The following is a 26344-nucleotide window of genomic DNA, read 5'->3' as shown; positions in this document are numbered from 1 at the left end:
GCAGCTCCGACAATTTGCAAGACTAACGTGCTAACATTGATGTTGGCACGGTAACGCTCCACAATAATGTCTTGCTATTCTTAGATGGACGTAAGATCAAATTCATTTCATGTGTCTGGCGTGACTGTTGAAGTGTCACAAAAGTTATCTCATACATATTTACAGTACTTATCAGTACCTATCCCTGCAGCTATGTCTAAGGCTACATTCGGAGCTTGGCCCTGATGTGTTACAAGTAGATTGGTAGTTGCTAAAGAAAACTATTCATCAGGGACTGGAAGGGCATTTTTTAAACATGTGGAGAAAAAGGCAGTATTTCCCCTCGTTACTTTCTTTTTGCTGTGGTATTATTTATTGGCACACAGGATACCAGTTTCACCCTCTCTGTAGCAATAATTCAGTGAAATCCCAGTTTTTACTTCTCAAATGACATGCATGTGTGCCCCCTTTTTTTTGTCATGAATCATTTGTGCTCAGGGACCATAATGCATCACATCAACATATCCTCTCAGCACTTCTCAGCACTTAGAGTTTAGTTTTGCCTCACAAAGTGCATTTTAAGCAGCAAATAAAGGCTTGCCATCACTTGTATGTTCAGACACACTGTCATCGCTTGATTTCTTTCTGCTTCCCTGTCAGTTGTTCTCTCTCTCTCTCTCTCTCTCTCTCTCTTCTCTCTCTCTCTCTCTCTCTCTCTCTCTCTCTCTCTCTCTCTCTCTCTCTCTCTCTCTCACTGTTTAAAACCTTCACACACATGTAGTACACACTTTTATGTTTTATTGTTAATCAAAGAGACGAAGCGGGTGCAGAATCATATTTGACAGGTTTGCATGTGCTTAATTAGTTTAATAAGTGTCACAGTGAGTTAGACACATACTATAGTTGTGATTAGGTTATGAAAACAAATTTATGCGCTTTCTGATTGGGAAAATCATAAAATTGAAAGTCAAATTGGGAGGCAACTATATTAATCATCGTAGAGACACAAACTGTGCCGCTTTATGAAAAAAGTTTTTATATCTAAAGGTCACTGCTGATTTTGTCTTTAGTTTCATCACTCCTAATATTGGGCAAACCAGGTGACCCTGCTTCTGTAACATTGTGTAGAGATTCAGTGAGCCTTGAAGCAGCACATTGCCTGAAGCAACACAGCAGCTACTATCATGTTTAAAGATGACTAGGATTGCTCAGGTGGCAGTCAGCTTAGATAATGGTTTGACTTTGCAGTTTACAGTGACAGGAATGTATTAGTTGCACGAGGAAATGGTTTTCATCATATCAAGCGAGATACAAAAGACCCCAAACTAAAGCACTACAATCTGTGCAATCAATGGAAATGATGAAGAACTTCCAAACACAAAATGGCACATTTAAAACAAATACAATGCTCACTCAATGGGTGTGCTGGAAAAAATATTTTAAAATGACTGGTTGCTTTTGCTTTGGAAAAAAAAAAATGTTGAGTTATAGTCAGAATCAGGCCATATAAATGAGCATATGAATATGGATCAAAATTATGGCAAAATATTAATCAGAATCTTTGCACCGGCAAGACTTGACAGAACCTACACGTCATTTACATGAGTCACTGATTGTATTGTAACACTTTTGAATTGTCATCATTTATGATCGTCAGGAGAGTATAAATCTTTTGAACAACAAAATAAAATCGAATTGTACTCCAGCGTCACTCGAGTTACCATTTCATACATCCTCTCAGGCTGAGGCAAATAGCCTTTAATTACTGATTTCATGCTGTGATTTTCTGCTTGAAGCTCTCTGGTAGTTAAACTTGCTGTTCAGAATGTTTAAATGACCATCTTTGATTATATTCCCATTCATTTCTGTCCTTCTTTGCCATACCTATTTTTTTTTCAAAGGTTAAAATTTTATCAAAGACATAATTGAAATTTCATCATGTTTGATTGTGCTTTTGTTGCCTACTGTTGTACAATCATGTCTCTTTTCTGATATGGAGATGTTCTATAAACAAAGAGTTGATATCTCAGCCATTAGGATGGTATGGACAGCCGATCTTTGAAATGAATGTTTGAAAAGTGGTGTTTGATGCTTTATTATCAACACTTTTCAACAAGCAAGTAAACAAAGACCAAGGCAAACAAACAAATAGCTCAAAAGTCACATCATATACCATGCAGGTATAACATCCATTATTCAATGAACATCAATTAAAGCCAACATACTTATCAAAAAGACAATATTTTCCCACTCTGGGTCACATTATCAACCATGCCTTCTTGGAATTATGTTTATTTACGAAAAATGTAGGATCAAAAGTATGTTTTGATAGAAAGATGTTGCCTAGATTATGTTTTTATCACCAGAATGAGGAAACATAATTTCCCACACATCACAAAATGCTGACACTGAACGTGCTGTACCTTCAAAATGAAATACACTGATTATGCATTTCTACGGTAGCCCTGGGAGCTCAGGGCTCTGCAGCTTAAGAAAATACATGGAAATAGACAAAACACAAACAAAGAAAAAGTCTTTATCAAGATGACAACAAGCACAGAATTTAGAAAATGTTCTGCAAATATGCACAACACAACAAAAATGTTTCCAAAGGACACTTAAAAGTGAAAAACATGTCTCGGCATGCTTGTTGCTATGGTTTGTGTTTATGACGGTGTTGAGGTGTGCTATCCATCAGTGGTGTTAGAACATGAGCTAAAATAAAATATGTGTTTCTGGTATATTTTCCAGATGTTTGTTCCTTAAGTGTCCTTTGGAAACACTTCCATTGTGTTTTCTGTAATGGGTTGAGTTTTCTGAATTTGCAGCACCTTCTCTAAATGTGTTTTCAAATTGAAGACGTTTTTGTAATTTGCTTGGTTTTTTGTACATTTGCATGCAGAGAGCTCTCAGGGCCGCCATATATTTCTCCCGTTTTTCCACAATATTGGACTGTACAACAAAATATCTGCTTGTAGCAACCAAAGCATGCTAAAAGCCTTTTATGGTTTATGTACTCGCCAGGCTTTGTTTATTGTTATGGAGAGATGGGGTTCTTACATTTTGAAAAAGGCACCAGTTACTTGAAGCATTTAGCAGAAATCTTATTCTCCCACTCACCTTAACCGAAGTATTTTTTACTGTCCAAACTACATGTGGAACTTGAAGATACAAACCCTAACCAAATTCACTGCATGAATAATTGACGCTCCATAGGAAATCATTTGCAGTCGTTGCATCCTACTGGGTGTAGACCTCGGGTTAATTTTGAAACTATTGGAGCAGCTGAAACTCCACCACCACTGCAACTACATTAAAAAGTCCGCCCCTCAGAGTTGCTGAGTGAACGGTAATGCAAACGGGGTGTCCAGACTATAATCACAGTGAAAACTGAGGCTGTGAGCAATACTCTTTTGGAGCCAAGCTCACAAACCCCAGTCTCTGATGTCAAATACCTGTACTTTGAATGTCCACCAGTGTTGCAAGACAAGACTAAACATTTTTCATGGTAATAATTTTTTTTCAGTGTTGGGGAAGATTCAGACATCTCTTAACTGCTATGCTCTGATGGCTGAATATAAATGCAAAATTCATTAAAAAAAAAAAAAAAAAAAAATTAAAAAAAAAAAAAAAAAAAAAAAAAAAAAAAGCTCTTGGTTGGTCTGTTTTACCGGTATACTTCATCCAAAACCAATGACAATTATCTTTACTAAATCTCTTGGATAACAATAGATTAAAATTCAATATGTTGTCACATATAAACAGATGGAAGGTTTTAGGCTTCTTATCACAAAGCTGTGGCTTTCTTACCAAATTTTCAACTTCATTGTATTAATCTGAAATGACATATCATTTGGTTGACCATTGTCGAACCCACTGAACTTAGTTACCTGCCATTCTACATGGATAGTAATAGGGGCCTCTTCACTTGACTGTATCTACATCTTTTTGACAGGGTAATCCACCTAAATGGTACAGAAAATAGTCCAAAATTAGCACAAGACACTCAAAACAAAATGTACCTGCCCAATCAAATAAAAGTACCACAACTGGGAAGAAAAGCACTGACAGCCACTCCTTATCACTTCAGTTTGGTATGACAACGTAGCATTTTGTTTTCTGGTAAAAAAAAAAAAAAAACTAACAAAAAAAAAACCCATTCCTACCAAACATAATCCTAGCAGCAGTTATATTTCCCTCAAAACACAACTGGCAAAACTTGCCACTTCGATTAGAAATTACATTTCTACAGGAAATAAAAACTCAATGATGTTAACTGAACCCCAAATTCCCAGTCTCTGCATCCATGCATCATGAATAATACAAATACATAACAGGGGAAGACAGACAAAACAAAGTTATGTGGGACACATATAGCTCATGATCTGAGTCTTTCAGCACTTTTGGCAGTGAAGGGGGTCATTTTAGGTGGAGGGCTTTTCTCTTCCAAAATCTCAAATTGGACTCACTACTGCCTTTGGCTCCAGCTCAGACCCCCCCGGGCAGAAGCCGAGCCATTAGGAGCCAAAGCTGTGAAGGAACAGAGAGACTAGAAGAAATGTCTGAATGGTCTTACATTGCACAAACTTCTCCAAAATGCAAATTAGTGTTCAAACTTTAAAAAACTGTTCTTTTTTTAATATATTGATTTTATATTATCATGTCTCTCCTTTGTACATTTCCAGTTTTGATTGTAATCTGTTGCTCAGTGAATTACAGGATAACGCACCAACACAAGTAAATGTATTGTAGTCATGCTACTGCACCTCCAACCTCTGAACTCCACTCTGCATACTCTAGCAAACCAGAGAGGCACAGAACAAAAAAGCTTGTGAGGAGAAATAATGTTGCATTTTCTGGCTCTCAATGCCACTTACAATGCAACAAATTAATTTTAAATTGCACAGGACGTAACTAAAACTTTGTCAGATGTGTCAAAACATTTAAATGACTTCTGAAATTGCCATCAGATTTGTCCTTGAATGCTGCGTTCCTCATTTTCCACCTTTTTAGTGCAAACTGTTATGCGCCATGGCATGACAACATTAAAAGGCGGAAGAAAAGGAACCAAGTGCAGTTCATATTTCGATATGTAGTCTATTAAATGTATCTCGTTGACTTTTTACCCCGAATTTTCTTCAACAACATGAAGCAGAGACAAATCACAATCGTTTATCCAACAAAGGGCAAACAGTAGTTTATTGTGTGTTGTTTTTAGCAGGAAAGAAGCACAACATCTTCTTTAGAATAGAGCTGTATTTGGAGCGAAACTCTTTTTTTATGTAACCCATTTCATTAATTTCCCCTCTCCATAATGGACTGAATTGATTGGTGAAACCTCTCAAGCTTGAAGCATTACGGTTATATGACCAAAGCTCAGAAGTGGGGTGGATAAGCAAACATAGAGACAGCAGACTAATGCACAAGGGACATTTCGCTGGGGTTTACTTGATGAAAGCAGCATCCCCCAGAGTATGTTTTCACCCACAAATGTACAAACAATCAATTTGGTCCTCAGATAAGATGAGGACAGAGTCAGGCCTCTCTTCGACCGCACCATTTCTCTTAAAAGACATTTGTCTCTCTACTAAGTGCTCTACTTTGTTGATGTCCTCACATAGCCACAATCAAGATGTTGTGTTTTTTCTCCCTCCACCCACTTGCAGTGCATCTTGATTTTGCCCTCGCTGCTGTCAAGCCTTAAAGACATTTATGCAAATTTTCAACCAATACTGTATTTCTTTTCTCTGCAGGTGTTTGCATCACATAATTTCTAATGGATGCATGAATATATTAATGTTCTTATAAGAAAAAAAAAAAGGAATAACAATTTATTACTAGCATGTTGGATATGTTGTGACACTGGCGTTGTTAAGTGTTGATCTTATTTCGATAGATAGATTACCATCTCTATTACAAGATTTCAAGCCTGTATTTTTAATTCCCACTCGACTCCACAAAGGACACAAAACAATCATTTTTTGCTTGTGCTTGGATGCTGATCTTTCCCCTCATAGCACAAGAGATGAAAACAAAAGTGATTGTCACAACCGACCTGAAATGTTCTCAGTGTGGGTATGAGGACATTAATTAGACAGTTGACTTAAAGAAAGAACTGTGTTTGTCAAATTACTCAAATGACTATTCCTTGCCCTTGGCTTCTGTCTTCCCTCTGTTAATGAAGTTGAGAATGTAATGAGTTTAACAACAAATGAAACTGCTTTTATTTTGTGTCTTAGGGATTGCATCTTCGTGAACAGGCGAGTGAAATGCAGTGTAGTGAGGTGAACAATGGAACCGCAGTTTGCTCTTCTCACATTGATATGCCGGCCTTTGGTGTTTGATAATAGCCAGGATGCATTAAGGGGTCTCTGTGGATCAGCATTATTGGGTAGACTTGGCTCTTCTCGCTGTGTTCGTTTTTCACTTCACTTCCTCTCTCAGACCACTTCCTCTGCTTTTTATTTAAAACAGTAATGGTAGAGAGTACATTTTTCGGGCAATCTACTCTGAGTCAGGTATGAAAGTGTGGGAATTAGGAATGAAATTACAAACTCCCTTTCCATAAAAGTTGGGTTATTAATTATTGTTGAACCTTTATTTGAATAACAAAAGTACTAAGAAAATAGTATGTATTCACTAACCAATCTAATCTTGTTTTGTAAATATAAACAAAATTTTTAATTGAATGCCTGCAAACAAAAAACAAAAAAGCTGTGACATGGACAAAATAAGAGCGAAAAGTTTAAAGAATACTCAAGCTGCACCATTTTGAAACATTCCACATTAAGCAGCATGATTGAGCATCCACCAAAGGCTCAGTCTTTGCAAGATGGGTATCACCACTTTGTGCCCGACTTTGTGCAAGAGATTTGTCGAACCGTTCAAAAAAAAAAATTCTCTGTAATTCTGATACGCAAAGAAAAAGCCATACATCAGTTCCTGCATAGAACGGGCCAACCAGTCATGAACTGGGCCCGAACTCATCTCAAGTGGTCCAAAAGTGTGTAGAAATGAGACATATTTCTAGTCTGGTATTACCAGACAGAAATTCAACTCATGAATATGTAGGTTTGGCCACGCTGTATTGATGATTGTTTCCTATTGTTGAGCGTATACCTCCGGTTAATTGAAAACTATTGGAAGAGCCTTTAACCAGTCGGCATTGACCACCATATACTGTATGTTGTGCACTGAAACTCTGCCACTGCTGTCATTGCTGAAGCTACTTTAATTTCATCGGATCCCAATTGTCACTGATTGGTCCGCCCTTCAGAGTGGCTAAGCAAACCCGAATGTTAACGGGGTTTCCAGACTGTACTTTAACAACTGTGAGCTGACAGAGCATGTTTTCTAGACTGGCCTGACTGCAATCCAGATTTGTCTCCTTTTGAAAACAACTGGTGCATCATGAAGAGGAGAATCAGACAAACAGACTGTCAAGCTGCTGAAGTTTTGTGTCAGGCAAGAAAGGGCAAAATTCCACTAGCAAAAATTCACAGTTCACAAACAATTAAAAAAGAATAATTAAAAGGAAAGATGAGACATTTATAGTAATAAACATGTCTCTGCTTCTCTACAAAATACAAAAAAGTTGGTCAATGCATATATTGGAAATAATTCCATATCCTTTTGTCATTTGAATAAAGACAAATAAATCACAGATTCAATTTTTATAGCATTTTTAATAGCATTTATTTTTATATCCCTTATTTTGATGATTCATTTATTTGCCTTTGATCTGTTTTACAGGAATATCGTCAAGTCGTCTTTGTTACAGATTTTTTTTTTAGGCCCGAATATATATACTTTAGCCAGTAATGATACATTGGCATCATTTTTCTTTTCTTTTCCAGAAAAAAACACACATATCTGACTCTTTGATGCTAAATGCTCTGATATTTACCAACTGTGTCTGTTTGGTGTTGAGAAGGTCATGTACAGGAGGGTTTTGAAAAGTTTCTACTGTAAGCAGTTTCCTGCTGTTGACAAAAACATCCCTATAAAAGCTCAGAGTTAAACAGATTGTGAAGTTGTAGGCTGGAATTTCAAACTATTAGCTGAAATTGAAATTTGCTGTAAAGCTTGATATAGCTCCCTATTATAAAAGTATCAATTAACGCTGCTTGAAAAGATAAGTAGTGGGGCATTTTAGAGGGTAAAAATAATGTATCACTTCTCCCTGGTGTGATGGCAACATTGTTCCTTGATTGCTTCAAACCTAGCCTGCCATTTCTTTACTGCAGTTTTATATTACCTTCTTGAATTGGAAGTTTGTAAAACCCCAAAAGTGACACTTACAGCACACCTACTGCCAAAGCAAAGAAAACAGCAACCTCATTCGAGGCTTGTCAGATTATGTTTGAATCAATCACTTCTTTTGACCTTTTACCTACCTTTATGAAATCTGCTTAGGTCAACAAAACTGACCTCCAGACAACTGTCAGAGAAAGGCAGCATATCTGGGTAAAAATCAACTCATGAAAGCTTATATTTCAGAGAAGATTTAATTGGTGTAGACACATTTCAACGAGTTGTCAGACATTTTGATGTTGTGGTTCGACTCAGAGGAGCTAAGTAAACAGGGGTTCCTCCCAGGAGATTGGTCTCTCTGTATGCATGTGTTTACCCTACAGTGCAACATACAAAAGCTTATGTGTATTCATGAGAATGTAAATGTGTATACCATTTTAGTGATGAACTTTTAAGGGACTAAAGGTAACTAAAATAGAGATATGTGTCAATGCTTCTGTGAGCAACAGCCGTTAGTCGTGTTATTACAAAGACCCTAACATCATTCACTGCTATCAACTCTGGGGGTCCCTTGGAAATTAATTTAGCTCCTTCACTTGTCCCCTCTGGTTAGGTTCAAAAACAGTGCCAGATCAACATAAAAGTGGCAGAATTCCTCACATTTCTAAAGATTGTTACTCATTTCCATGATGTGTTACTTCTGTGCAAAAAAAAAAAAAAAAGACAACAGTCTGGAGGTGTGATGTTTAGAGTAAGGGATCCTTTTCTTCCCTTGACTACCCAATTAGACAGAAGCAATATTTAAGGGGTGCCGTCTTAATGATGCATTACTGGGGGATGAATAAGCAAGAGGTTCCATTTGATGCTTGGTGCTAGAAAGCACAATATAACTCTGCTGATGTGCAGCAATAGTCTGTTATTTTATTTTATTAATAGACATATTGCAGTACAGTACACTGAGATGATTCATACCTAAATTGCGAGCTGTGTCCACCAACATGGTGTTGAGCTGCCTCTTATGTCCCACTGAAGCACCTATAAATTGGAGCATTTCTCTTAAAAAAAGAAAAAAAAAATTATCGATGTGGAATTTGGAAAGACATAATTTTGGTCCAACAGTGTGTATCCGTGGCTGCATACGCTGCATGCCTGAACGCCTGTGCAAGTGGAGTGTGTCGATCTGCGCGCGGGAGAGGAATTCGCGTTTAGCTGATACAGTATATCACTGTGACATTATGCCTGTGAAACCTTTGTTGCCATGGAGGCTGTCTATTCAGGCATCTGAGAGAGTCAAAATCTTTGCATGGCCAAACAGCACCTGACTGTGATATGCCTTTCATGTTTAGTTTTTTTCTTCTTCTTTACCTCATGAAATAGTCTGGATGTAAAAGAAAAAAACCCACAGCGATAGAAGGTATCTGGAGAGCTCCCTGTAAAAGGAAGAAAGAGAGACCGAGTGAATGAACGAAAGAAAGAAAAAAGGAAGCAAAGAAGGGAAAGAAAGCGACAAGAATAGAATGTTAGGATAAAAGGATGACTAAACTCCTCGGAGGGTGAGAGCCAATCTGAAAAATGATTGGTTGACTTTCCCGGGGCAAAGCTCTCTTTGCTCACATCAATAAAACATAAACATGAATAAATGCACTGCTTTTGGCCTTCCAGGGTCCTTACTTAATTTCATGTATGCAAGTGAGCGATGATATGCATGGAGAGTCGTATTTACCTAGAAGGCTTAAAATAATTCTGGAAGCCATTTTGTGTTTGTTTGTTCCCAGTATTTACATAAATGCAAGGCTGCACCATAAACTCTTAGAAATTTTTTGTTTAATGCCGCTACATTTGTCGGGATCTAGCAGTGTAACTCGCGCATCGGTGTGCAAGTCATGTGCCTACCCTACTGGTCTCTGCATTTGCATAGTAGTTGCTCCCTATCGACTTGAGCCACAGATGCACAGCTTATCAATAATGTTTAGGATGTGGGAACACACAGTCTCCAGTGATGTACACATGATGTATCCACTTAGGGACAAATCATCCGAACAGTCATCTGCCTCACTAGTCTGTTGGTCCCCGAGGTAGATCTTCACTGACCCAATTCAATGGGTCAGCTTTTGTTAATGAGCCAAACACACACAAACATTGAAAACAGTTAAGGGAGAGCTTAATGGCAATTACAGCTCGGGGTGCTGAGAGGCTTTGTGTTATCAAGTTTTGTCATTTGGGGCTTTTATTTATTTAATTTTTTTTAGTTTATTTAACATCCTTAGCTGAATGTGTGAACATTTCATTAAAATTAGAATTCACATGCGAAATAGCACGAGTGATTTAAACCCATAAAACTGTGAATATCTATTCAATGTTCACTCAATTAGTTTGCCATGCTGGATATTTGAATCCCTATGGTTAAGAATGAGGTGCTTCTAGATTGACACTGATCAAATCAATTCCAGATTCAATTTACCTCGTAGTATTTATAATGTCGCACGACACCGAGCCATTGTTGTTACTGAAAGAGAACTAAAGAGACAAACGATCAACAGTTTGGCTGAGTTTTTCTCCCCTATCTATTTTTCAAAGCAGGCAATTAGGCCTAACATCACAGCCGTTTAACTAAGTCTGTACTCCAAATTGATTCAGACTCCAGCGTTGGACCTTGCAGACATGGTGCATTTAGTTATGCAAATGCTTATCTCTCTGCGTGATTGGTTAATTAACCTGTAATGCAGATAGTCCCAGCCATGCACAGTGCTCGTTTGATGGCTAAATTGTGGGTCAATTGGGTTTTTAACATTTTCAAAGCAGACTTACAGGCGTGTCTTTGTTCCTCCGAGTCTTGTATGGCTTTTCACGGTTTAATGACTCGTTCCATGGGTCCCAAAAGGTTAATGTGTTTAAACTCACTGTAATTGAGCTTTTAGCCTATCTTTCAGGGTATTCTTTAAAAAAAAAAAAAATTGGCATATTATGTCATGTTTCTGCTCCTTGATTGTTATTATCTACCATCCTCCTCCCTCCCTTCATGCCCCTGCCCTCAACCCTCTACCCTACCCCTCTTTCTATCCTGAGTTATGAGCATCCCCATGGGAAGTCATTTATAATGCCATTCGAGTGACAATAATGTGTTTGCACACCATTTCACTCTGCCCTCTGTGGCTAGGCAGGTTTTTATGGGCCCCATTTTTTGTTTCCCCTGAAACACATTGTCCAACCATCCTCAGACAACAAGCAGTAGCCCAAAGTGGAACTGGATGTCGTCCAATGAGTGAAATAAGTGATATCATGCATGTACCATTAGAGTGTGAGATCCAAATTTACTGGTGCATTTTTTGCAGCTCAACTACTTAAGGATTTTGAAGGTAAAAGCGAGGCTGAAGCAAAAAAGGAAAAAAGGGGATGAGAGGTGCAGTGCAGCCATTGAATGAATTTCTTTTCATTGTTCACTGAACAATTATGTTCAGATTTTGCTGTCATGTAGGTATCATTCCACATGAGATACAGACACAACTCTTGACAGCCCACATGGATTTCTTTTCCAGATCCTGCCAACAGTAGACTGACATCTCCTGACAACAGGAGGATCACTTGTCATTGAGATAACATACCGTATCAGGCTGATAATTGTTAGTAAAGAAATGTACCAGACACTTTGTTGTAGACAGTTAATATGAGCATTCATGCAAAAGCTTTTTAATGCAGACCTTGGCATGTAATTAAATATGTCTGTTGCTGTTATGTCATAGGTGATCCTGATCTTGACGAAGCTGTATGACTTCAACTTGGGGGCTGTTACCGAGAGCTCACTCTGGAGGTACGTTCTTTCTTGTGTTTTAATCATTGCTATTTTTTCTCTTCCAAACGTAAACAGAAAGGTTATAACATCATGGCAGGAATTTTATAAAAATGCAAACACACAACCCTAAAAACAATAAGAATAATATATTCATAGAGAGTGCTGTATACCGTAAGTATGATTTATAGTGTGCTCCCTTGCTAGGATATGAACAATCAAGTTGCACTGGAAGCCAATATGAAGTATGTTTTAATAAAGCGTTCTGAAGTAGTTCAAATTGAAGCATCCTCCTCTTGGCTTCCTGCAGTCCCATAAATAACACAACTAACACCGCAACAATCTTTTAGGAAAGGCCCAACCTATTTTCTGGCAGCGCAGAAACTTTGCAGAAAGGCTATTGCTGATGGATAAACAGGAAAACTGGGCTCAGGGATTCTTTGTTTGGAATTTTTGTTGAGCTTTTTCTCTGACCTAAAAACTTTCTAATGGAGTTTCTGATTGATTACAGTCTGTAACCTTTTGTTTCAGAGGCAATTGACATGCAATTGCTAGCATATAGCTGTAGTAATTTCATTCAGTATGTATTAAGAGGTGAGTTACAGTGCCCTGTCAGGTCATAAATAAGAATGGAATTCATTAAGGATTAGGCCATAGAGCCCAATCCAGCCTGTGATATGTCTTTTCTCTCACCTCTCCCATAGCCTGCAGAGAACTCATTTCATTCTGAAATGCACGTGAAAAAGAGACCATCGGTCCACCAAGCATAGAGTTTCAAATTAATATCTGTTTCACCAGAGGCACCACAAAGATTTACACCCGACTTGACACATTTTGAAATCCCATATTGTGTACAGGAGGTCTTCCATCATCAAGGTGTCTGCTTAACAATGGCACCACGAGTAAATTAGAGTGTACCTCAGGGGGCGCACGAAGGCTCTTAGCATGGGCATTAGAAAAGCAGAGATTTGAATGTTATGAAAAGAAAAAGGGAGTAAATGATTTCTGTGATAACACATTAAATGATTTATGACTACAGCTGCAGGCCTCTGTTGGTGGCAGAACGCTGTGTGCAGATCAATGGGTGACTTGCAGAATCTATCTAGCCACGCATCAAGTCCCTTTGTGTTTTGAGATGACTGCCTTTTCTGCTAAAGAAACTTTGCAGTGTAATTACATCGTTTAAGAGGCTTTCTTCCACCTCCACAATCAAAGACAGATACGCCAATTGAAAGGGAGTACTTAAGCGCAGATACAAATGTGTTTAGGGGAAAGTCTTTGAAAACAATGTCAACAGCAAATGGGACAATTCAAGTTAATGCACAGACAATGATAGCAGACACAGGGTGTCTATCCAATTATACAGTGAAATTACATTTGGAGGCACTCAGGTAGAACTGAGAGCGTGGATTGGCTGTTTGTGGCAAGAAGAAATATGAAGATTGGAATGACAAACACATCTACCCTTGTCATGAGGCACAGTTCTGTGAAATGTCTTTACATGTTGCGACAGATTTGAATTCATTATTTTATTTAAACACAGGTCATTTAATTAATAAGGTCAAAAACTGGGTCAATTACTTTCATTTATTTTTCTCTTTTTGTATTTGTTTTACAACACATTTCACATTAAACCTTGTTTAGTGAGTTGTCGCACTGTAGCAAATGAATGCAACACTTAAGTGTTTCCTACTGAAGATAAAACTGAATGAAAGACGACAGAACTAAATATCTAAATCTGTTGAAAGCAGAGAGAACAAAATGCCGTTCTGGCTCTAATTTACATAAAAAGCTATGTGAAAAGGGGTTTCACCACTGCACTTGAAAGGATGCCTTTAAAATTCCTCCCTCAGTCGTCGATCATCTGCTCGTATGAAAGGACAGTTATTCCTTCTATACTTTAAGCTTACAATGTGTTCATCTTTCAGAATGATGTCATATTCAAGTACTATAGCTGTGCTAGATGTTTTAGCCCTGCAACTGTAAATTGCATTTACTGTACACACTTACATTACTGCTGAGTATTTTCCAAAGCACACCTGAACTTCATAAATTGATTTCCTACCTTGCAGGCACCCATTGGTTTCATTACATGTCAGTGTAGCATGAAAATCAGCTTTCAAAGACTTGCAGAGACTCTGCTTGACATGTATGACGTGTTTGTCAAAGCTGCATTATTGCTGCTGTGAGAAGGAGCTGGCTTATTAATGTGCCAATCTTTTTAATGCACAAATCTACCTGTTAAACTTGTGCTTCTCTTGATATCCATATTTTCTTTCTGGTTGTCAAATAGTATTAGAGTTTGAGCTTGCTTTAAAGCAGTAGCAAGCACCCGTCTTCAAATTAGCCTCTGTGTGCTCTTGTATTACCATTAAAGTGACATTTCCCTAAATTAAATAATACCCCCAGGCATGTCCTTGTAAACACAATTATACTGTATTTACATTCAGTATTACTCACCAAAATGCTTTTTTTTTGTTTAAAAAAAAAAATCGTACAAAAGCTCGATTGTTGTTTACATCCATGCTGATATAGATTAACAGTGTTGTATTCCATCGCTTTGTCTGCTGTTTCTTGGTGGGTTACTGTCACCAATTGCTTGCCGGAATAAACCGTAGGATGTCGCACACGTAACCTCCCTTTCATGTTATAGGCAAACTAATCATTGAGGCAAATGTATTAATCTCTTCTTTGACTGCAGCTTCATCCTCATCAGCTGATATTGAGAGATTGTCCTCCTCCAAAAAAAGACCCCAGAGGTATTTTGTGCAAATAGCTTATAATTATAACGACCCGCAGTTAATGTTAAGTGACCTCCAGTGGTCGTATAAATACCGTAATGATAATCTGGTGTCCCGGAGATGTGACTTCGTACAGATGACATCTATAAAATGTGAGTTTTTTTCTCGTCCTGATGTGCTGAGTTCAGTGGTAGGCTCGCTACAACAGCAGAATTAGGTGCATGGAGATCACTATTTACGCAATTATTTAAGTATTTTTTTTTTGTCTCAAAACACAAAAGTGAGTTTCTGAATCCTGCTTATTGACAATATTTAGGTCTCAGTCTACTTGTATACGGCTTTTTAAACCAAGTGGAGATTTAGATGCATATTAATATTATGATAGCAGCTTGAAAAATGATTGTCTAATGTTACAGCTAGTTGATAGAGGCAGGTGAGTTTAGCTTTGCTTCATTTTTTATTTGAAATTTGTTTTATTCATATAAATACACAATGTGCAAATTAGTATGAGACTAGTGTCTTACAACATCTTGTGATTTTCTTCCAGCAGGCTTTGGCAAACAAAAATGGGAACTAATCAAAATATTTCTCACTTGTGGTCAAAGCTTTATGTTAACAGTGATTTATTTTGTCTGTCCGTTTGTGCACCACTGAGTCCTTTTAAAAGGTCTGCTTTTTATTCAACTGCCATCCACTGCTTATTTTACACATTTGGTCATTTATGAGTTGAGCACATATAGTAGATAGACTGACAAAGTAATGACAGGCAATTTTTGGTGCAGTACATTTCGTAACACAATACTTTACAAGAACAACAAATACACATCAGCATGTGGCTCGTCTCCGCAAGTTGTTTTCCATCCTTTAAAGCAAAAGGCTGCCTGAATGGTAGAAAATTGATCTAAAAACACACGGTATGCTCCGGAGAGGCAGTCATGTAAAAAAATAAGTGATTTGCAGTTAATGGGCTAAAACATGCCAAACCACTGCCATGGTGCTTTAGATGTGTCATTAATGGATTTTTTTTTCATCAAGCATGCAATGTTTTTTTGTTTGTGTCCAGATCCACTGATTACGGCAGCACCTACATCAAACTCAACAACAAAGTGGGTTCAAGGACAGTTTTAAGTTACCTGTATGTCTGTCCTACCAACAAACAGAAGGTCAGCATTTTCCCAGTGCTTTTATCTCTCTGTCTGATCTCTTACAAGCTTAGTCCTGATATCAAATTATAGTCTCTTAAAATCGCTGGCAAATGACGGTATCTCTGTCTCTCTCTCTTTCGCTCTTCTAATGCTATATCCCCCGTCTGGGCCCTCTGTACTTTAGATAATGATGCTTAGCGACCCAGAGGTAGAGAGCGCTGTTCTCATCAGTTCAGATGAAGGGGCAAGCTTTGAAAAGCATACCATTAACTTCAACATCCTGAGCCTGCTCTTCCACCCTGCACAGGAGAATTGGATGTTGGCTTACAGTCATGACAGCAAGGTAACCGCAGAGTGAATCCACAATAAATCTTTAAGTAGACATAAAATAATATATGATGCTGAAACCCTTAACATTTCTTGTTTTTATGTGATTCTGCTGTGGATGCGACGATAGCTGTGGTTGCTCTTCCTCCTAAAATTTTAAGAGTGACGAAGATCAGCCTCATTTTGTCTTGCAGCTGTACAGTTCAATGGACTTTGGGAGGAAATGGCAGCTTGTTCACGACAACGTGATGCCAGGCAGATTCTACTGGTATGATTATATGGATCCTACTTTTTAACTATTTTGCTTGGTGATTGATCTTAATTTGCATGGTGATAGTGTTCATGACCCTATCCTGTCAGAAGGATCCTGTGACCTCCTGTCAAAAACAGATCTTCCTCGTGGCAGTCAAGCACAGAACTGATTATATCCATGCCACGTAGACCTGAAGGAATATTATGCTTCTTTTTTCATCGCACAAACATGACATGCTGTTTTTGTTGTCGCTGTCATTTAGTAATCTCAACTGCGCGGGCACAAGGCAGTGAATATTGATGTGAGCCCATTTATCCCTGTTTGTCATGGTATGTGTCAAACGAAGTGTATTTTTTAGCCCAGAAAGAAAGGGCATGGGTTAGAGGACATCCTCTCCACATGCATGAACACTGAAATGTCTGATAAATAAGAAGAGTATCGTGGATATTGCAACAGCCGAAACAATGCATTATTTGTGCCTTTGAATACTATTCCTTCACGCACATTGTGTCAGATAGTTATTTTTCAAAATGATGTTGCAGCCACCAACAATTTCTTAACAACACACATTTGCCATGGTAGATATTTATGGGAATAGCGGATGTTTTGTCACCCGCTCTCCCTTGTTGTTTCCTTTGTTGATGCCTTGGTGAATTGAGATTAATTGCCGTTGGTGGTGCAGATTCTATGCTGACTGATCTACAGGAGATAAAAACATATTGTGATAGGTTTTCTCAGAATAGGGACGTCCATCTGCAGCTCAACCTTCAGCACTCTCTTTTTCAAATTTTTCCTTCTCTTACCCACCAACCCCTTTTTTTCTGCTCCTCTATATCTTTTTCCTTCTCCTGCTTTCTCAAAGGGCGGTAATGGGGCTGGACAAAGAAACAGATGTGGTCCACATCGAGACCCACATCGCGGAAGGCCGTGAGTGCTGCACTCGAGTCTGCTACAAGCTAGAAGCAGCAAGACCCTGAGGACCCCTTGGCTCTCATTTAGAGCGAGGTCACGGGCAAGATGAGACCTGTTCTGCTGTTCATATCGGTCCCTGAAGTCAAGTAAAGCAGAATAGGTGCCTCCTGACAAAAACGGAGAGTTTTAGTGGGCTGATAGATGTTTCTTCTCCTTAATCTATCCCCTGTGCTTCATAGGCAAACCTCAGCTCCCCCTTTTCTAAACAGTGCGGTATATTCTGTCAAAGCAATTATAGGAGATAGCTGCATTGGAAAAGATACTCATATTCCTCCTGTGGTGAGAAATTCTTGATCTGAATTAGCATACAAACCCTTCTTGTCTCACACAGTAACATCCTGAACTTTTTGTTGTCGTGTGACACACTCCAGGAGCCCCGACTGTATTAGTATTGAATTTCAGCTAATTTGGATTTAAAAAGTGCCAACTGACGGGTACCAGTGGTTAAATATTACCCAACCTTAAAATTGTTTCAGAGCAGTGAACTTTAAATGGATTTAGCATGTGCAGTACAGACTGTATATCAGCTCCAGTGCATACAAAGTGCTGTTTGAAGGTAAATGGTTGTAATTTCCTTCTGATCAGTGTCCTTTTGCCTCTTTACAGGTGCTCAGTATGTGAAGTGCAGAGCCCAACGATGCACGGAAGGCAACAGACAGTACCTCTTCCCTGGATATGTAGACACCAACTCACTAGTTGTGCAGGATGAATATGTTTTCACACAGGTTTGCATAGTAATAGATTACATTTCTTGCTTAAACTAAACCAGTTGTCTTCATCTTTTCACGCAAAGGCTGCTTTCTCCATGAACTTTGATTTTTCTTGGGTTTTTTGTTTTTATTTTGCTCCATTGTGCACCCAATTCATGCTTTTCCATCAAAACCCACATAATGGCTTTCCCTCACACACCTGTTCCCCACTGGCCCCAATGTGTGTTTTGATTATGTTTTGTCTCGTTCATGTCAAGGCACGCTCAGTGTTTGAGTTTCCGCACAGACATACTTCATGCCTGAAAAATGTGTTTGCTCGCTGAGAGCACACGGCAAAGGAACTGTGAATAGACAGGTTGGTGTCCTTATTACCATTCACTCTGACTTTGACTCCAATTAGACAGCTCCAGTCAGGGTCATTATCAGAAATTAAATTTTCAAATGCCCTCCACTGTCATTGATTTCTATTCACAGCTAAGCAATTTTCTCGCAGTTGGTCAGGCGTGATGCATTTGGTCATCCCTGTTTGACTCCAACTAAGTTTCAGGCAAATAAAAATCGAACGATAGTAGTTTTCCAGGGCCGCATGCTTCCATTTTGAATAAACACCCCTAAATGTTTGCTGTTCATTTTTAATTTATTTATCCACAGATTTAATCTTTTGATATGGCGGTATGATGTTGCAGCAGAAATACTTTAGCAGTGACCCAGTTTCACTTTCAACACACTTAATCCACAGACTTGATTGGAATGGCTACGATGTAAGAATGAAAATGTATATGAAAATTTTTTATCACAGCGTGATTCAGAAATGGTGATTCAATAAACTGCCCAAATTGCATTTAGCTGAGATGAGGTTGACCGTCGAGGCAGAGGCAGACATCAGGAAGATGCTGGTGAAAATAACTGGACACGCGGAGAGTGTCTGTGCCGAGCTGTGGCGGCACAGATGACTTTCTTGTGACTTTCATTGCTCGGGGCAGTTGGATTTAACTTGACAAAGAGTAATGAGGTTATCGATTGGGCTACAACGAAATAAGCAGTCTTCAACACCTCCAAAGTCTCTTGGGAGAGAAAGAACAGCCAAGTGCAACATCCTCAAAAATGTGGCCTGGGAAAATGCAGCTCATTGATTTTCGATAGATTATTCCATTAGAGCCCTAATGTAGTGTGTTGGGGGACAAATGCCATCCTTCTAGTTGATTAGAAAATAAGCAATCAAGTCGTGTTGGCCTGCCTGTAAGTGGATGGGAAAGTAGTAGTGCATTAAGATCTTCAAGACACGCTGTAGATAAAGCCAACCCAATTTTCAGTAACTCTTAGCTTCAAACTAATTGAGATAATGACAATAATGTCTGTTGTGCTTGTAATTTCAGTCTTCTTTTGACACTATGTAAGTGTTTTATCAAGTTGCTCATGCGTTGAGAATTATTATACGGTGCCTCCTTCAGGAGATGTTTCAGCTTCATGTACTCGTATTTCACAACACAGTTACATCTGGGATGGTGGTTAATTCGCATACATTACTGTGCACTTTAGATTCTTAGATTCTTATCCAGATAGATAGATCAATTCTTTGCCATACAATCGGCGAGGCTTCTAATTGGTGGCAAACTCATTCTGCAGCATGATGACAACCCCAAAACATCCAGACAGAGTTATAAAGAACTGTCTTCAGTGAGTAGAAAGTGGTATGGTGAGCCAGTTTGGGATTATACATGGAGACAGAGGACACTGAGTCTAAATCTACCAAAGAACTGAAGATGCTTTGGAGAAACCTACCTGCCAAGTAACTTTTGAAAAACAGTGCACAAGTTTACTTTAGAGATCTGGTGCTGTTTTTAAGGTAAATCGTAGTCAAACCATCAAATATTGGTTTAATTTAGGTTTCTTCTTTTTACTTCACTTTGTTAACTGATAAAAACTACAAATGGCATTCACCATGACTGTACGTCTTTTAAAATCCTCCCATCCCATTTTAATTTCATTTTTTATTTTAATTTAATCTACATTTTCTATGTAGGAGAAAGTCACATTTATAGTATCACTTACAAAAACGTACGAATTGAAAAGAAATCACTGACCTAAAACAGGAAAAAAAAAAACAATTCCTGTATTCCATACGAAAAAACAATATGATGCCTCAGAAATATGCAAATGGTGTCTGATTAGAAAGTGACAAAGCTTCTTTAACCTAATTTCAAAGGTAACCAAGTCAGGACGAGCCAGCTACTTTGTCTCCTACATGAGAGAATCCTTCAAGCGGATGAAATTACCGAAATATTGTCTGCCAAAGGTAAGCGACAAAGACACAGAGTCAGTATCCAATTACAAAAGATGTATTTTTGTAAAGAAACATGATTATTGATTTTGTTTGAATCACCTTTTTTTCTTGTCACACTTATGCAATTAAGGTGGCCTCTCTTTGGAGTCACTGATTTTTTTTATTTTTTTTTTAAATTTTTACTTGTTGTTCTCACCCATTTTCTCTTTCCACCTCTCTTTCTCCCTCCCACACCCTCCTACAGGACATGCATATCATCAGCACGGATGAGAAGCAGGTATTTGCTGCCGTCCAGGAGTGGAATCAGAACAACACTTACAGCCTGTACATCTCAGACTCCCCCGGGGTCTATTTTATCCTTTCATTAGAGAATCTGAGAACCAGCCGAGGACCCGCCGGTAACCTTCTGGTCGACTTTTATAAGGTGTGCAGTTAGCCTTGTTTACAGACTGCTGCTGTCACTGCAACACTAATTATCCTTACAGTGATAACATGCTAGTGGGAAACATCTGTCAGTTTACAAAACTAGGATCATAAGTGAAGTGGGACCTAATCAATTAACCTTTTTTACAATAAACATAACACATGCAGCAGTTTTCATGTGACATATTAAAAACACTACAGTACCTTTATTAACAATTCCTGTGTTTTCAGTACTTTTACTTTTGACACTTAAAGTACATTTTGCTGCCAATAGCCTGCTTTACTTCCACTGAAATTATATTTTTAAAGCTGAGGATATTTACGCCTTTAACAGTAATTTTATATTGGAGTCAAGTGAAGTCTGCGTTTATTGATTTTCCACATATGCAAGCATCATACGTGCAGGAAAGCGAGACCTCAGTGTCACAGAACAAATAAACCACAATATATATATTGCACAGTAGTATCGTTTATAAAACTTACTACAGGATCTGAATACATCCACTGCTGCTCAAACATTGAATCAATATTTGTGGATTATGGGTATATGATGTATTTGTAGAAAGTGCTTTGACAATAGACACATTTTTGTTGTTTTTCTTTGCAGGTTGAGGGGATAAATGGCATGTATCTTGCCAACAAACTGGTGGATAATCATATCAAGACTTTCATCACGTACAACAAGGGACAAACATGGGCCCTGCTGCCAGCCCCTGCCACTGATGTGACTGGAAATAACCTTCACTGCATTCTGGTGAGCCTTTGGGCAGGGGTCATTGAACGCTCTAATTCATGTGAAATTAAGCTTATGATATATATAATTTATCAAATGTTTCAACCTCATCAGCTGCGCTTCGGATGTGCTTTGATTCAGAGCCACATTTGCACAAGGCCAGGTGCCAGCCTCGGCATCAGCTCGGCGTTTTAGTTTCCTAAATGGTCGAGGTGCTGCTTGACTGGAATATTCTTATTATCAGTGTAAGGCACAGAGGGTCAGCAGGTTTAGTTTCAGGGGTCCAGACTTTCCATTAACCTCTGGGATTTCAATTTACTACCTGTAGTCACACTGGACTAATGAATGTTAGATTACACTGAATTACATTATACGGCTGTGTTGTTATTCAGCAGGAATGATATTCACCTCATCCAGTCCGTGTGTTCTTCAAAGGCTCTTTGAAATAATGTGTGTTCTTCAGTTAATAGCAGGTTACAGTCTTTCTCTGTGTTGTACAAATGACCAGTGGGCTCTTGTCTTTTTTCTGACCCCTCCTTCAACCTCGGCTGTTTGAAAAGCCGTATTGATGTTTTTCAGTGTGCTTTAGTCGGAGAGACGAGTGAAATGATTTGAATCAATTTTGCCAGTTTTATCAGTGCATCTTGGGGAATTTTAATTACATGCCTTGTTTGCTTTAGAATGAAACAATTCAAATGCCCTCCATGTCCTCTGAGCCATCTTCTTTCTTTCTTTTTTTTCTGGCTGGGGAGATGAGAAGAACAAAGTATCTTTGTTTTATAAATGTTATCTGAAAATGTTAGCACTTTCCTCTCAACGGGAAGAATAGTTTGAAAGCAAGGCTAATTATAATGGCTTCTGTTAAGATCTGAGATACATATTTTTCTCAGCTTGTTCTGTATCGGAGTCCGTTTTTGTTGACAGCCATTTTGTTCGCTGCATCTTCACCTGGAGATGTCGGAGAATCCCTACACATCTGGACCCATCACCAGCAAAAAGTCTGTCCCGGGAATCATCGTGGCTACAGGTACAGTCACCTGAAGGACACACATTTGTAGCGGTGGAGACTTTAGATATTTCTAGTTTCTCAGGTAAAAGCATTGTGGCACTGCAAGCACACAAACACAAAATTAATCACACAGTGCCCTCTTTCTGTCATTGGAATCAAATATGGAAACTTCAACTCCTAAATCTCATATTTTGGGTGAGACGATTAGGTTGCAGTAAGTTATAAACGTGTCCTCCGGTGGAAAATGAGGACACGCACAGATGCACAGAATAACTCTTAATGATTGTATCAGCTGATAAACCGTATACAGTAGGTGTGTTGTGGCGTCTTTGCTATGTAAATTCACTCTGACTGAAATTATTCATGCTTTTGTACTCAGGGAACATTGGAACAGAGCTGTCCTCCACCAACCTTGGAATGTTTATAACATCTGATGCAGGAAATAGCTGGAGACAGGTGAGATCCATCTCCACACTGCATGTGTTTACCATTAACAGATATATCATATCAAAAATGTGCTGTAATCAGTGGAGCAAATGTGTTTTTTTTTCTCATATGTACCAACACAGATTTTCAATGAAGAGCACAACATTTGGTTTCTTGACAATGGTGGAGCATTGGTGGCAGTTTTACACACAGTGAAGCAGACTCGACACTTGTGGTGGGTGAAGCTCGCCTTCAACAATAGCGACGCCATAGTTACTGTACTATAGGTGCTGAGAGTTGTAGAGGGAAATTACCTGGGCGTAATTTCATTTTAGGGGGTTTGATGCGGCATATGATTGCAGTTAATGTTTTAAAATGCTGATGGGCCAAGTTTGCATGATTATTGTATCGGAGCTGCGGCTTCAGAACTGTCAGAATCATTTCCAACAGAAGAGAGTGGGTTACAGCTTTGTACTCTTGGTTGGATATGATGGTTTGAGTGCTTTTATGTAAATGAGAAGCAGAGCAGGGTGGAAATAGGAGACTCAGAATGCCCTCATAAGTCCCTCATATTGTGGGAGCTTCGTAACATTATCTACTTTGATGTCCCTGCACACTACAGCCCTGTCAAAAGTGATTAACCTATGAAAAAAGGTGATCTGAAACCCCCCAAAATCTATTTCTAATGTTCCAACCTGAGTAATAGCTCTCTTTTTTTCTGTTGTGTTGTCACCTTCAAAAATCTACCTGCGACGAGGAACATTTGTTCCCTCGTTCAGCCTGTTGTTGAGATAATTTTTCACATTTAAGAGAATCCAAGGTCCTTCATTTTTCAACTGTGGCAAAAACTAAATGACCTCAAATCGTTGATCATATTTCTTCATACCTTGTTTTTCATCACTTTACCTGTGTACTTGGGATGTTTAATGTTATTTGCATAGAGAAAACAATATATTTATCCACTGCAGTTATATAAACCTGGATAGATATTCGTGCATTGACAATTGGTACCTTTTTTTTTTAATGCAGGATCAGTCTAGACGAAGGAAAGAAATGGGACCGCCATAGTTTCTCTTCAGCACCTCTGTATGTGGATGGCGTTTTAATGGAGCCAGAATCTGACAATCACATTATCACGTAAGCTGAGACACACAGGTACAATCCTGGAGGAATAAGACAAATATCAGGCTTGAAGAATTAGCTCTTTTGTTGATGTAAACAAAGAAAGGTCCAACAGTTTTTCCCCGGTGACTAAAACTTTTCATCAAAGCGAATGTTATCTTGTCTGTCAATGTAAACGACAGACTTCAGGTTTGCAGATGCTGCACATCGTATCAGAAACCTGCATATCTGTATCTCAAGATAGTCTCAGTTGAAATGTGCTTATTTTATGAATCATGTTCCAGTTTCTTCGGACACTTCAGCCATCGGTCAGAGTGGCAATTGATCAAGATCGACTACAAGGGCCTCTTTAGCAGGAGATGCATGGATGGAGATTATCAGACATGGTACCTACACAACAAGGTAACAGGAATGTTGATTACTCCTGATTTAATGTCAACCTAAAGAGAGGCATGTTTTTACACTTAATTAATGCCTGAACAAAAATATTTTTTGCTTTTAGTTTCCAGAGTTTCATTCAGGTCATTGCAGATAATCTTTTTCCTATGTTTAATAGGAAGAGCTGTGTGTGATGGGTGAGAAGCAGATCTATATGAAGCGCAGGCCAGGCAACCGTTGCATGCTGGCCCAGGACTATTCCAGGATCTATTCCTCAGAGCCATGCGTCTGCACAGCCTATGACTTCGAATGGTAATGTCTTCCGTTTGTGTTCCCAGCTGGAACTCTACTGTAACCCAGACATTCACCCCCGGGGATTCTTAATTTATTTCATTACAGGTTTACTAAACAAGCCCCTCTACTTTGAGCATCCAATTCAATTGTATGTAATTAAGGCTGCTTGTCAACATTTGTAATAAAAAAACAGAAGTATCAGTTTGCAGAACTTCGTATGCCTTAATATCCATTCTAAATTTCATATCGACTGGGTAGCCAATATGACTGTATTCATCGAATCTAATTATAGTTCGAAAAATATAGATGGGAGTTAAGAACTTTTCATCGTGCTACTGCAATTTGCATATTGTCAAGTGACTTATTAGAATTCAATTAATAATGAATCGTTAAATTAATTTTAAAGATCTTTTATTCATCTGTCTGAAATTCTGTTTGATCCCGCTTGTCTGACAATCATGTCTCTAGTTATGGTCTTAAAATATGCCACCAAGCTCCAACTGTGCAGCATTTGCCCCAGTACAGAAGCTTGTAGAAGCTAGATTCTTTTGAGTAGCTGTACTTAACATTTCATGAACAGTTGTGTCTTGTTTTGTTTTGTTTTGTTTTGTTTTGTTTTGTTTTGTTTTGTTTTGTTTTGTTTTGTTTTGTTTTGTTTTGTTTTGTTTTGTTTTGTTTTGTTTTTTTTGGCAGTGATTATGGGTGGGAACGCCAGGCAGATGGGAAGTGCTCCCCTGCTTTTTGGTTTAATCCAAATGGTGCGTTTAAAAGCTGCAGCACCAGCCAAAGCTTCCTTAACAGCACAGGGTAAGTGTCTCCCAATGGTCAGCACATCCATCCCGTTCTCCTCCCAGGGCGACAAGTTCTGCAGATTTGTCAAAGTTCACTGCTGTCACAAAGACACGCACAATGTTCTTTAGGTTTAGGCACCAAAACCACTTGGTTAGGTTTAGGAAAAGATCATGGTTTGTGTTAAAATAAGTACTACACAAATGGTACGTATGTATGTGAAATACATCATGTAAGTTTAACTACTTGCTTTAATTAATAGAAATCCATGTTGACTCTTGTTTTCTCATGGACTTCAACATCTGTCTTGAGGCTGAAAGTCCCATGTTTGATTATTCCAAATATTTCAGACCTCCTCCCAATCCTAGCATTGTCGCTTTTTATACTCATCTCCTGATTTCCGTTTTGAAAAAGGGTGATCAAGGCACCGAACCCAAAAGGCCACCTTTTGCGTTTCTCTGTGACGCCAGCTTTGACAAAACACCAGTATTTGAGGCCCTGGAAATGAGAACAGGTTGGTCCTTCAGAAAGCAATATTATTCCACTCCACCTTGTTTGTCATGTCTAAAATTCAAAACCAAAAAATAATAGTTTACTGCCTCTTGGCTCAGAAATAAGGCTCCAGAAATTGAAAAATGTAACTTACACTGTGTCCCAATTCCATAATAGATAATAATGCAAAGCAGGTTTTGCTTATGCGGCGTATTCACACTCAAACT

General features: G+C 38.6%; 1 protein-coding gene across 1 annotated transcript in view; it reads left to right on the top strand.

Moving 5' to 3' along the window:
* Window positions 1-26344, top strand: part of LOC138195285 (VPS10 domain-containing receptor SorCS3-like) — a 44840-nt gene that overhangs the window by 5443 nt on the left and 13053 nt on the right. The window contains exons 2-17 of the mRNA XM_069144569.1: window positions 11973-12040; window positions 15824-15923; window positions 16090-16248; window positions 16427-16500; window positions 17348-17412; window positions 18064-18182; window positions 20374-20463; window positions 20696-20875; window positions 21482-21628; window positions 22532-22634; window positions 22996-23072; window positions 23186-23277; window positions 24072-24179; window positions 24449-24566; window positions 24721-24854; window positions 25530-25643. Of these exons, the coding sequence (XP_069000670.1) occupies window positions 11973-12040; window positions 15824-15923; window positions 16090-16248; window positions 16427-16500; window positions 17348-17412; window positions 18064-18182; window positions 20374-20463; window positions 20696-20875; window positions 21482-21628; window positions 22532-22634; window positions 22996-23072; window positions 23186-23277; window positions 24072-24179; window positions 24449-24566; window positions 24721-24854; window positions 25530-25643 (1748 nt within the window). The remainder of the gene's footprint in view (window positions 1-11972; window positions 12041-15823; window positions 15924-16089; window positions 16249-16426; window positions 16501-17347; window positions 17413-18063; window positions 18183-20373; window positions 20464-20695; window positions 20876-21481; window positions 21629-22531; window positions 22635-22995; window positions 23073-23185; window positions 23278-24071; window positions 24180-24448; window positions 24567-24720; window positions 24855-25529; window positions 25644-26344) is intronic.

The sequence above is a fragment of the Embiotoca jacksoni genome, unplaced genomic scaffold, assembly GCF_022577435.1.
Source record: "Embiotoca jacksoni isolate LCO1_2020_lvr unplaced genomic scaffold, fEmbJac1.0.p SCAF_12, whole genome shotgun sequence".
Lineage (NCBI taxonomy): Eukaryota > Metazoa > Chordata > Actinopteri > Embiotocidae > Embiotoca > Embiotoca jacksoni.
The sequence above is the reverse complement of the archived record's forward strand: the minus strand, read 5'-3'. Positions and strand labels throughout refer to the sequence as shown.